Source organism: Volvox carteri (genome assembly GCF_000143455.1).
Source record: "Volvox carteri f. nagariensis unplaced genomic scaffold VOLCAscaffold_33, whole genome shotgun sequence".
Classification (NCBI taxonomy): Eukaryota; Viridiplantae; Chlorophyta; class Chlorophyceae; order Chlamydomonadales; family Volvocaceae; genus Volvox; species Volvox carteri.
In genome coordinates, this window is record NW_003307576.1 from 969,352 (window position 1) to 982,092 (window position 12,741).

Sequence of the window (12,741 nt, forward strand, 5' to 3'; positions counted from 1 at the left end):
CCCAGCAGCTAGCTCAGTGTTAGCAGCCCAGTATTAGGGCCCATGATGTCCAGGATCACCTTTTGAATCTCGTCCCCAGCATCCCCCCCTCCAAATCACACAAGACCAATATCGCACGACACGACGAAACACCCTACGTTCCCCCCATCATCATGCAAACAAAAAGAGCAACGCTCCATAGACAGTCAATGCTCAATGTCGTGGATGTGTCGTACACGCGCAGCCCTCAGCTGTACGGTCTTCAGCATACGACACCCTACTCTCCCAGCTCAGCCAAGGAGGTTTTCTCGCCTCCTTTATCCATCAACTCCTTTTTACCCCTGACGAGACTATTGGATGAATTCTTTTCGCAGTCTCACCACCCACCCCCGCCTGCGACTTCCTGCAGCGGTGGGGGGGATGCTGCACACATGACAGCTGGATCCAACCTATCAGCTTTTTGAATACTCTTCTGGTTTGCGCAGTCCCTGCACAGTCCCTGAGCCACGCGCCTCCACCGAAAACATCAAAACCATTCATCAACTCCTAACTCCCAACGAACTCGCAACGCCCGGATCAGGCATCTCATCGTTTGAGACCTTCAGCAGACGATTTGCGCAAATTAAACTTGAAAATTTGATGTCGTTTTCTACTAGCTAGCCTATTTGCTTGCTTGTTAGCTCACTTACTTGCTGGCCAGCTATCTAGCCAGCTTGCTTACTTCTCTCCTCCCACTAGGAGGAGATCTCCCCCGGGGGGGGGATCCCACAGCGTCACAGTGATGGACGTCACACACACAGCGGCAGCAAGCCAACATCAGCACACAAAACAATAGACACAGAGACACACACATACATACATACACACTACATGTAGTAACAATAATTACTTTGCACGAGACAACAAGACAACACTACATCATGGCTATAAAGGATCCTCGACCTTGCACCGGCCATCACCCAAAGCTATCATAAATTTAAAACGGCGTTGAGAGCGGTTGCTTGGCAAAAGAACGGTTTTACCTGCCCCTGGTGGAAGTGATAACTGCGGCAGCTCAGGTTTCGGAGCGAGCGCAAACAAAACAGCCCAACAAAGAAACCAGGGCCTTACGCGGCGCGTACTTGAATATCTGTTAACGCGTGCTTGTGGGCAAGAGCTATCGCACAAGTATTTCCTCAAAATGCAACAAAACAAACAACAGACAACTCCCGAAAGTGTGACGGAACCCTGGCTCCGAAGCCCTCTCCCCCCCCCGGGCCGCCGAAAAATAGTTTTAAGATGTGATGGGCTTTTTATTTCTAGCTGTTGGTGGGCTCAACACTCTCACACACTGTGAATAGAATCTGTAAAGACTGGTACTCAAAATGACACACACAAATTTGAGAGCTGTTTTGAGAGGTAATGCGGCAAAACAAAAAAACACGTATCTTCGCATAATTGCTCTAAGCGGTGCGCTACACACACCTCGCCAAAGTTGACTTAGGGGCTACTTCTTCTTAAGAGTGCTGACATAAACGTCAGGACATTCATTGCAACATACATAAATACAAACGTACATACTTACATACATACATACGTACATACGTACATAGGAAATACACACACATACACACGGTAGAGCGCGACTTTCCGACACGACGACATCAGCTGCACGAGAGTCCCTCTCCTCTCGCACCGCACTGCTACGGCTTTCCGTTCCATGATGAATGTCCACCCTCAGGAATTCCCACCACCACTGGGACCTGACGGCCCTTTTCCATAAACCCGAGGGAGGATCTTTCATCCCCATATCCCACATTTCCCCCCCCCCCCCACACACACACACACATACGCCGCCTCCTCCCCCGTCCGGGGCTCACCATTTCTCCTCCCTCTTGCCCCATCGTTCCTCCTCCTCCTCCTCCTCCTCCTCCTCCTCCTCCTACCCCTCCTATCCTGCGTTGTCGTTGTTAAGAGCTGCAATCTCTGATGTGGATACGATGGCGGCTGACGGCTACAAGCAGCAGGCCCCTCCGCCCCCCGAATTCCGTACCCTGTACGACACTCATGGCTCTGCCGCTGCCTTGCAAGGGAAATGGGTAATTGGACAGTCCCGTTGCAGTAGGGAGCTTCAATCGCGTCGCTGTAGCCGTACTGGCGTCGGACAAAACCTGGCCGTACTAGCAAACCCTTCTTCGTACACTGTGCCCGTTACGTCGGTGGCTCACCATCAGCTGCAGCGCCGCCGCCGCGGCCGCAGCCGCCGCCGCCGCCGCCGCCGCCGCCAGCACTGCGGCTGCCGCTACCACCTGAAAGCCCGCCGCCTCTGTACATGCCGTACAACAAGCGCGTCTTTTTGTCAGGATGTGTTCGTAGAGAAGTCGCTGCCGTCAGACCTTCCGGCCCCCGCCAACCCCATTCGCCAGCACTGCCACCGCCGCCGCCGCCACCGCCGCCGCCACCGCCGCCGCCGCCGCCGCCGCCGTTGCTGCTGCTGCTACTGCTGCTAGCAACCCCTCGGTGTTCCCGGAAGCCGGAGGGCGCCGCCAGCGCCTCACCGCCGCCAGCCGCGATGTTGTTGGCTACAGCGAGCTGCCCACTGCACTCTGTTCGTACTTTCGTACATTCAGCTGACGTGTCCATCGCAGGCCCCATCTCGTAGTTACCTTCCTGACTGTCGATACACATCGGTTCCGGACCGCCGCTCGGCTCGTCCAGCGTGGCGGCGTCGACGGCGTCGACGGCAACATCTGAGGCCTTGTTGTCGGCAGCAACAGCAACGGCAGTAGCCGTTGCGGCAGTATCGGCAGTTACGCCGCCGCCGCCGCTACCACTGCCATTTCCGCCGCCGCCGCCGCCGTCCTTGCCGCTGCTGCGGCTACTGCTGCCGCTGTCTTCCCGGGGGCGTTTGTACGGCCCCGGCGTCAGTGAAAACTTAGCCAAACGCTGGGATGGCAGCGACGGCGCCGTCAGTGACCGGTGTACGACGCCGCCGATCCCGACGCCGCCATGGCCAACCCTGCCGCACGCGCCCAACCATGCCTCCGTCAGAGCGCTCACCTCCCAGGGATCGATCGCGGCGGAGGCAAGGCAGCTGCGGTCCGCCTCCGGTGCCGTACGCGTGCGCATGACGGCGGCCTCCGCGGCGTGACTGCCGGCGGTAGCTGTGGCGGTGGCGGCGGCGGTGGCGGCGGCGGCGGCGGTGGCGTCAAGGCTTTCCGCCAGCATAGCTTTTGGATCTGGTTCAGTGGCTACAGCTGTAGCTGGTCTCAAAGAAGACACGCCGCCGCCGCCGCTACAGCCGGCCTCGGCTGCGGTCGAGCCGCCGACCCCATCGACGATGGCCTGCGCCGTAAACATATTCGCCGCCGCCGCCGATGCCATGGCAGCAGCACCGCTGCTTTGCTGTTGCTGTTGCTGCTGTTGCTGCTGCTGTTGCTGCTCTTGCTGTTGCTGTTGCTGCTCTTGCTGTTGCTGTTGCTGCTCTTGCTGTTGCTGCTGCTGTTGCTGCTGGCGATGGGACAACAGCAAGCTTCGGATTGATGACTGCGTTATCGGGGGGGGGTGTAAGAAATCCAGAAGCGCCCCTCCCAAGCCATGTAACTGTCCCCCTACCCAGAACAGCCGGCTGCTTGTACCAGTGCTGCTGCCGCCGTCGCCGCCGCCGCCACCAGTCGCCGCCGCCGCGCCGCTGGCTGACAGCCCATTCGTTCGCACGTCCTCTGGCTGGGCGGCTGTAGCCGCCGACGGCACTTGCGTGGCGGTGGCGGCGGCGGCGGCGACGCCAGGTAGCACCGCCAGAGCAGCCGATGCACATGACGACTGTAGCAGCGATGCAGGTGTCGTACAGACGCCGTCGGCGTCAGATTTAAATTCTGTGGGCCTGGAGGACTGCGGCTGTAGCACCGCCGGGTGCTGCATCCGCAGTACCACCGCATCCGTCGCGTGCTGCTGCTGCTGGTTCGCAGTAGCCAGGGGCGACACGCCCGGCAGTAGCGGCGTGGCGTCCTCCGGCCCGCTGCTCCGCAAATCTTCCACTTTGCCGCCGCCGGCGGTGCCGTACGGTCGCGATTCAGAGGCTGCCGTACTTGCGGCGGCGATTGCAGCTGTCGCCGTGTTGGCAGAGGCGGCAGCAGTAGCTGCCGATGGATCAGGCGCCGTACAACGACCCGATCTTGTTGCCGTTGGCGGAGGCTGTAGCGTCCACGGCTGCTGCTGCTGCGGCGGCGGCGGCGGCGGCGGGTGTCTGGCTAAGTGACTCATGATGGCTGCTACTGCCGCGTCCTTCTGAAGATTAATTGCTGCGGTTGAAGGCCTTGACGGCGCTGGCCGCGCGGGCAGCGGCGGCGCCGCCGCCATTACCGCTGTCGTCGCCGCCGTCACGAACTGGTCGGAGACTCCATGGTAATGGTGATGGTAATGCGGCGATGGTAGATATGGTTGGGCCAGCGGTGGCGGCGGCGGCGGCGGCAACGCCGACGTACGCTGTAGCTGCGGACATCCTCGCGACATCGCGACAGTTGCCGCCGCCGTCGACCCATCCGTACCAAGGTCGATACCCATCGGAACCGCCATACGTATGTCCGTCTGTTCTTGTGGTGGCGGCGGAAGCGGCGGCGGCACACCCGGCGGGGACGCGGCGGTCGCAACGACGTCGGTGGCACCGCCGTCGCCGCTGCCGCTGGCATCCGCCGTTGCTGTTGTCGTATGTTTAAGCACAGCCCGTAGCAAGTCAGCAGGAACCCCCGCCGATAGGAGGGACTGCAGTACGACAGAGTTGGCTACCCGTCGCTTGCTGCCACCGCCGCCACTGCCGTCGCCGACAGTGTCGTCCCTGCCGGCCGTACTCTGCCTGCCTTGTAGCTGCCGCGGCAGCGGCGGCGGCAGCGACGGCGGCAGCGACGGCGGCGGCGGCACTGCCGCCACGGACTCTGCGGGGACCCCATAGCCCGGATCCAGCTGGCCAGCAGCGATAGGTACGACAATATCAGACGCATACCTGATGGCCGTACAAGCGGTGCCAGGGACGACGGCCCCGGCGGCCCTCTCGTCCAGGTGAGCACTGGCGTCTTCTCCGACTCCGCCGCTGCCGTACAACGGCTGGACAGCCTGATTGTAATCCTTGCAGTGTCCGCTGAAGGCGACGTCTGCCGCCGCCGTCACCGCCGCCGTCGTCACCGCCGCCGTCGTCGCCACCTCCCAACCGCCCTTCAAGCCACTCCTCATCGCCGCCGCATAAGAAGGCTGCTTGTTGACGGCATCGCACGTGTGAGCGGCGGCGGCGGTTGCGGCGATATGCGTCTGGTGGAACGGCGCTGGCAGTGCTGGTGTCGGCGGCAGCTGTTGCTGCGGTTCCAGCTGTAGCATTGACGGCCAAAGCAGCGGCGGCGGCGGCGGCGGCGGCGCGAGATCTACAACGCCCCCCGGAAATGCAATCCGAGGCAGCGCAGCACGCACTCCAACCACCGCCCAGGCATCTTCTTCCGCAAACTGTACGACACGATCATCTGCTGCGCCGCCGCCGTCAGCGCTGGCGCTGCATTTGCCAGTGTTAGCGCCGCTACCGTGCACTCTGTACTTCATATCATCGCCGCTGCCGCTGCCGCTGCCGCTGCCGCTGCCGCCGCCAACGCCGCCGCCAGCATCATCGCCAAGGATCGCCGCAGGGGCAGGTCGCGTGCAAAAGACTTTTCCGTACTCTTGGCTACACCGCCTGCTGCAGTCGCCGCTGCCACCATCGCCGCCGCCGCCGTTATAGTCGCCGCGGATTTCGCTCGACGCCGCCGCCACGGTCCCCGCTGCCGTACGTAGGTCAGGGATGCTGGCGGCGCGCGGAAGTGCCGAGGGCGGAACTGGAAAGTGAGGCGCCGACAACGGCTCCATGGCCGAGATGCGGCGTCGTACAGAGCGTACGACGGCAGCAGCGGCGGCGGCCGCCGCCGCTGCCTCACCGGCGGCGCCAGCGCCGTCGCCTCCGGCCTTGCCGCTGCCTGCAGCAGAGCCCAGGCCCCTCACATTGCTCACCGCCAACGAGTTTGGCCACGGCTTCACAAACGCGGCAATGCCGCGCCCGGCGCCGCCGCCACCCCTGCCCAATGTCGTACTGCTCAATGTCGTACCGACGGCGACGCCGTTAGGTGCCTGTTCAACAATTAAGGTTTGGTGGGTTCCCGCATAATGAGAGTTCCCTGCGCAACGGCTGCCGCTGCCCTTGTCGACGCCCATGCCACCTTCACCGGTGGCGGCGGCGGTGGCGTCGGCGTCGGCGGTGGCGGCGGTGGCGGCGGTGGCGGCGGTGGCGGCGGTGGCGGCGGTGGCGGCGGTGGCGGCGACGGCCGGCTCCGCCACTGATTGGGCACAGCGCACTCTGTCGGCACCTGTATTCCGATGCATGCATGTACGGTGTACGGCATGTCACGTGCAAACGGGAACGTGTGCCATTACGTCGTCATACGGCAGCAGCGGCAGGACGCGCCACTGTCGGCTCACCAGCCGCCAGAGAACGCGTATGTATGTATTCATGTATGTATTCATGTATGTATTCATGTATGTATGTATGTATCATGTATCTTCTGGATTGCATAGGCAAGCTAACAGACGCAGTGACCTTCTCCAACCTACCTGCCTGAACGTATCGTACTGTTCGTACGTCCGACACATTTTACGCACGCAACCACTAACTGTATCACGACGTTCACCACCACGAAACACAACTGGAATTTGGCTGCGGCATGCTTTGAGCGGCCTCCTCTCCCTCCCAATATTTTAAATATTTACCGACATAAACAGAACCCTGAACATCTGACTGACGATTACGTAATGCAGTATTCAATTCGTGGAAGTCTCACGCGCAATAATTGCATATTTATTCAATTCGAGTTTAGTTGAAATTGTTTCCTACAAACACTTGGCAAGGCATTAATTTCGAGGTTTCACATTCCAAAATTTGTTTCAACTTGCGGTGAATGTACGAATGTGAATGTAGGCATGCCCCGTACTCATTACGTGGGTTGCCGTACCTGCCCCGTCCTGCTGTCGCCCATCAACCCCCGCAGCCCTCAGCACCACCCTGGAGCCCTCTCCAAGGCCAACCCGACCTTGATGGTGCCGTACAGACGCCGCTGCTGCCGGCCCTGACCCGCCCTGCCTGACGGCGGTGACGGCGGCAGCTGCCTTTGGACATGCTGTTTTCTCGCCGTTGCCGCCGCCGCCGCTAGCGGCAAACGTTGGCGCTGCCGCCGCGGCGGCGGCAGCAGCGGTCGCTGTGGCGGCAGCCTCCGTCGGAAAGTTCAGCACAGCGCCGGGGCCTCGAAGATAGCGGGAAACTCTGTCGTACGCCTGTCGTACCGTCATTTTAAGATGACGCACACACGGTAAAGCCAGGCAACGTAACTATACGGAGAGAAACCGAAACCATGTTATGACAGTCGAAGAGGAAACGAGAACGAGAGAGTATATGAGAATCATTGCGCCACATCCTGACAAGGACACATATCTGGAAGCAATCTAATCAAGGAAAAAAAGAAAACTGAGCATTTTTATAGTATTTATATTGTTATATTAATAAGAAATAAGTTAATTGTAGGCGGCAGAGTTTGTTTCCAGGAGATTTGGCAGTACTGTACGGCAGTATCCGACATGAACAACGCAGATTTGCATGGAACGATGACATTTACCCGGACGGGCACCCGCGACACAAACACGCACAAATATGAAAAACGCCTTCATATATGTGTACGGCACGTACCAGGGCAGCCTCCACGTCAGTGCCGTACGTACCGATGTGCAGCTGGCGCCCTGTGCGGTGAAGAAGAAGAAATGGAAAAGCGGGGTTACTATTTATTCGTGTAACTTGTGAATTTATATAACATAATTATTTAGGAGTTTTGACCAAAATGGCGATGTGGGTCACCGGATCCATAACCCAGAGCCGAATTATCGTCGTGTACGGCCCCATTCACGGCAGTACCACAATACGGCAATACGGCAATACGACAGTACAGCGACAATGACAAAATGAACGAAACGGCGCCGCACCTTCATGCCAGATGTGTGCCTCATACCGCCCAGTACGACGGTACAACGACACGCCTTTGTACTGTGTACTGCGATTGCGGGGCCCGCGGCCCATCACACGCGATGGCACGGCACCCGCCGCCGCTTCCACCACCGCCGGCGCCGCCGCCGCCGCCTCCATCGCTGACGACGCCCTGGCGGCGGCCGCGACGGCGCCGGAAGCGGCCACACTACTGCCGCCGCCGCCGCCATCCGCTTGCGTAGCGGCGGCGGCGGCGGCGGCGGCGCGGAGGGCAGCCGCCGCAACGCCGCCTCCGCTGGCCCTTCGAGCTACAAGGTGCGGCCGTGATGCCGTACCCTGTCGTACATCGACGGTCTGCGTTGTCTGCTTTTCCAAATGCCATTCGGCAAGAAGGACCGGCAGGCTGGACGCCACCTCGCAGCTGCCGCCGCCGCCGCCGCAACCACCACCCGCGGCGGCGGCGACGCCGCCGTCGCGCCCGACACTGACCCGAAGACTGTTGCCCTGTTCATTGTGGCCATCGTGATTGCCGCCATCATCATCATCATTATCATCATCATTATCGGCGGCGGCCGCCACTCGACCGCCGCCGCCGCCACTCGCAGAAGCGACGGCATCATCGTCGCCTACGCCACCGTCGCCGTCGCCGTCGCCTGGACCGCCTAATGGCCCGTGAGCGGGCGCGCTGGTGGCAAGGCCGCCTCGGCCCTCCGCCTTGTGCAGTGCTAGCGCCGAAACCGCCGCCGCCGCAGCTGCCGCCGCCGCCGTCGCCGTCACTCCGCGTGCCTTCGGGCACGCCCTTCGGGGTGACCGACATCGTGGTACGGCAGCGGCAGCTGCAGCGGCTGGTACGGAACACCTGCCGCTGGTAGCGGCTTGCAGTTGCCTGGATTGCGCTCGTAGGAGTCGCGGCGATGAATTACTCCAGCAGAAATTCGGCGCATCGCCGTCAGCTTCGATCACGGTCGCCGCCGCCGCTGCCGCCGCCGCCACCGCCTGCACCGGTTCGTCACGAACACGTGCAACGCCGTCACCGCCGCGGCCGACGCAGCCGTTTTCAACGTCACCTACGTGCCGTACAGCCCCATTGCCTCCGTCGCCGCCAGTCCCACTCACAATGACGTCGCCCGTCTTAATACCGATGGACCGCTGGGACAGACGTTGCCGTACTGCCACCTCGGCGGCCATCGTCACCGCTGCCGCCGCAGCCGTAGCGACACCTGTCGTACAACTTGATTCCATGCGCTGTGAGGCAGCTTGGCGAAGCTGGAGCGGTTGTGGTGTTGGGGCCTGTACGGCAGCAGGTCCTTGTCGGGTGTCTGACCGGCACACGGGAGATGCGGGCGGCTGATGGTTGGCGGCAGCGGCGGCAGCGGCAGGAGAAGTGAGGCTTGAGGGACGTGCTACAGCCGCCGCCGCGGCCGCCGCCGCCGCCGCCGCCGCTACAGCCGCACTGGTGGCGTGGGCGTTGGGGCCTGCTGTGCTCGCGGTTGGTGATGGGGCGGCTGACGGACTTGCTGACGACGGCGACAGAGGCGATGGCCGCTCCCCGTACAACGGCCGTGCCTTGTTCGATCCACTAACTGGTGAACGACCGGCAGCGGCGGCAGCAGCAGCAGCGGCGGCAGCGGCAGCGGCGGATGCCCTTGCAGTGTCAGCGGCACCTTTCCCGCCGTCTTCTGGCGGTGACTGCGCCGCCGCCATCGCCGCCGCTGACGGCAGGTTCGTTGTCCGAGAGATCCTACGCGCCGCCGCGTGGGATGCCGCCGCCGCCGCCGCCGCCGCCGCCGCGGCCGTGGCCGCGGCTCTAGCAGCGGCAGCGACACCGCCGTTACCAAACACGACGGCGCCAGGGCCGTCGCCGCAGCCGCCGGCAAGACGGTCACATCCGGAGCCGTCCACGTCACCGGACGGGGTGGATGATTGCGACGGCGGGGCCATGCGAGACTCGGTCGTCGAGTGCGTTGGTGGAGGCGACATGAGTAGATAAGATCACCTTGCCAGGAGGCTGGTTGAGGAGAATGATTTCCAAACAATATTCGTATAATCTCAGAAATGCTTCGGAGGTGGAAATGGTAAAGATGGAGTGTAACGATGAGGTTAAGGAGAGAGCTGCAATTGGCAGAAGAACCGTCACCAAGAAGTTAACCCAGATGTTGACCTGTGTTGCGCAAAGATACTTTTGGAACAGGTCGATAATCTCGAGAATATTGTCTTAGAAAACTCCTTCCAAGCTGCTGCAGAATTTGGACGACTTGCAAAGTCTCTCCTGTACAGGCTCCCGGGAACGCGACCGCGGTAAGTTTCAACACCGGCCGAAACCAAGCAAGCTTCCGCTGCTTTGTAGACGTAGCGAATAAAATTCGTATGCGCTCAAATCAAACACGGCTTTTCGGATCAGCCTGAGAGACAAGCCCTGAGGCTAGACGACTGCGTGCGCGTGCTGGAAAATCAGCTGCGGCGTGGAGACGGATTTGGGGCGTAAGGAGAAACGCTTGTACTTCTTTATTTGTGAGATGTTGCAGAGCATCCTGTGGCTTCACTGCGGCTAGAGATTCCTCGATCCGGCCCTGGCAGCGGAAATGGCGGGAGAGGCGAAATGCCGAGGTGCCCTGCCCTGGGAGGGATGTGGAGGTGGACGTGGCAAGGACACCCAAACGAGCCCTTTCAATGCTGTAGCCGAGAAAACAAAAAGCCGAAAAGAGAAAGCAGCAGGCAAAGAAATCCAAAAAGTGTTGCTGATGCGACTGCTACGTTCCGATTTTTTTTCGGACCGCTCCAAGTCAGCATTTGCTAGGCGGAGTCTAACAGATTCAAGACACGTACGATGTTTAATTTTGGTATACGGATGCCAGGTAGCGGAGTCAGGATCGATCGGTGACTATTTTGGACTGCCCGAGGTGCGTCCATGCAGCCTCGGCCCGGGAGGAAAGTGGGAAGTTTTCGCTACTCCTTGGACGGCGTGTCATCAAGGGCCCGTTCGCTGCTTGGCCGGTGATAAAATGAGCCATGGATAATACATCAAATACTAGAAGTGAACGTCTTGCCTTGTCAGCTATGGGCATCTTGGATTGAACGCCGAGCCATTCCTAGGTGCGCTTACCTGGATGGGTCGACAGTTAGGCCAAGTCTGACAGTTATTTCCTAGTTTCTTGTTATTAATCCGAAAAGGTTGCTCAAGAAAGGTATGGTGCCTTTCATCTGATACTCTAAGTGTTAAGACGAATTGCCGTATGGCTATTCAGCTGCAGTATGTTGTTTGCACTGTGAGGCGAATCGACGCGGTTCAGCAAATCGGCGGTAAGCGGTAATAAGATTCATAAGGATAGATAAACTGCAACGGTATTAATATTCCCAGGAAGTGAACCTAGAAAGCAGGAGCACTCTGGCTGGCCTTTAAGTTCGCTTCGGGGTCGACCGTAGTCGACCGTATGTGGCTTGAGACGTGTCCGACTCCAAACAGCTTCCACGGCTCCAGTTCTGGATCAACTGCATACCATGCGATGCAGAGTGGGAATAGTTGTTAGTGAATTTTGCGTAACCCGCCAGGATTAGATGCATCGTTCCGGAGATGATATTCGGATTCAAGGCGCTACTGGCTTGGAATGGCTCTATTACTTCCGGTCCTCCTTCATCATCCGTTCCATATCCCTAATCTATTAGCGCGCCAAGCGCGCGATGCTGGGCGTTGCACCTACCGCAACGGTTGCGCGCTTTTCCACGGTCTAACCGGTAACGATTCTTATGATTTTCGCCACCTCGCCAAGATTCAGACGAAGCCCACCACAGTCACTGCATAATGTGCGATTATGCGCGATTTTGCGGTATCGGTATGCGGAGAGTAACATATTGGATGTTTTCGATATGAACACTTTGGGTCATTTGGTCAAAGCTGTTTAATAAGTAACTATCAGCAAACCCGGTATTGTTCGGTGTTAGGTCCCAATCAAGCTTACACAAAAACATGGGCCGTTTCAAACAATTCGATCGTCCTTCATCGGTGAGACATTGCGACACACAGCGCCTATTCATTGGCAACATGCTTCATTTACTAAGCCAGCGATAAAGGTAGACACGAAAGCTCTCCATGCTTGACCGGTGAACCGTTTCAGGTTTGTATCTGCTCCGGAGCCACAACTGCTTGCGTTTCGTCCCAGCTGCCGCGAGTGGCATGGTTCATAGATTTCGATCATCAAATTTCATCTCTGTCCTAGAACGTTTTATTCAAGACCCCAATCACTGTCACCCGCTGTTTTGTTCTCATCCTAACGTACCATCGAGCTCCCAATCACATAGCTAAAAGGTACATTACTAAAATTAGCATTCACGGCCTCTGAGCTCAAGCTAGCTTTGTGGACGCTTGAAGCTTGGGCAAGGGTTACGTATTTAGTTGGCGCGTATGTTTAGGTTGGGCGTTTTCGCAAGGAAACGCCCTTAGCACACCCTATCCTTCGGTTGCAGAATCAGTTAAGAATCTTTGACCTTTTCAACTCAAACTTGCGTTAGGCTAGGTTTTCTGAAAGATTCCTGGCAACACGCACTTTTGTGTCTTGCACCCGTCAAGAAGCTACACAGTTTCGACTAAAAAGGTGTTTTGCACCGCGAAGACGTACCGCCCAAATTTCAATTTTCTTAATCGAGAAGAATCCAAGCTGCTGCTGGGCAACCTGAACCTCGCCACGGCCTGAGAGACACGGGCACTAGCTAGAGGCCGGTGGCACCATGCAAGTTAAGTATAGCTGAAA

General features: G+C 59.0%; 1 protein-coding gene across 1 annotated transcript; it reads right to left on the minus strand.

Moving 5' to 3' along the window:
- Positions 1 to 355: 355 nt before the first annotated feature.
- VOLCADRAFT_93762 (uncharacterized protein) lies at positions 356 to 9,976 on the minus strand (the record flags this gene model as incomplete). Its single annotated transcript, XM_002953018.1, has 11 exons — positions 356 to 382; positions 3,019 to 3,122; positions 3,597 to 4,719; positions 4,876 to 5,202; positions 5,910 to 5,948; positions 5,983 to 6,188; positions 6,978 to 7,350; positions 7,706 to 7,755; positions 7,996 to 8,168; positions 8,656 to 8,795; positions 9,113 to 9,976. 11 exons carry the CDS (start codon positions 9,974 to 9,976, stop codon positions 356 to 358), a joined length of 3,426 nt encoding a protein of 1,141 aa, XP_002953064.1.
- Positions 9,977 to 12,741: the final 2,765 nt, after the last annotated feature.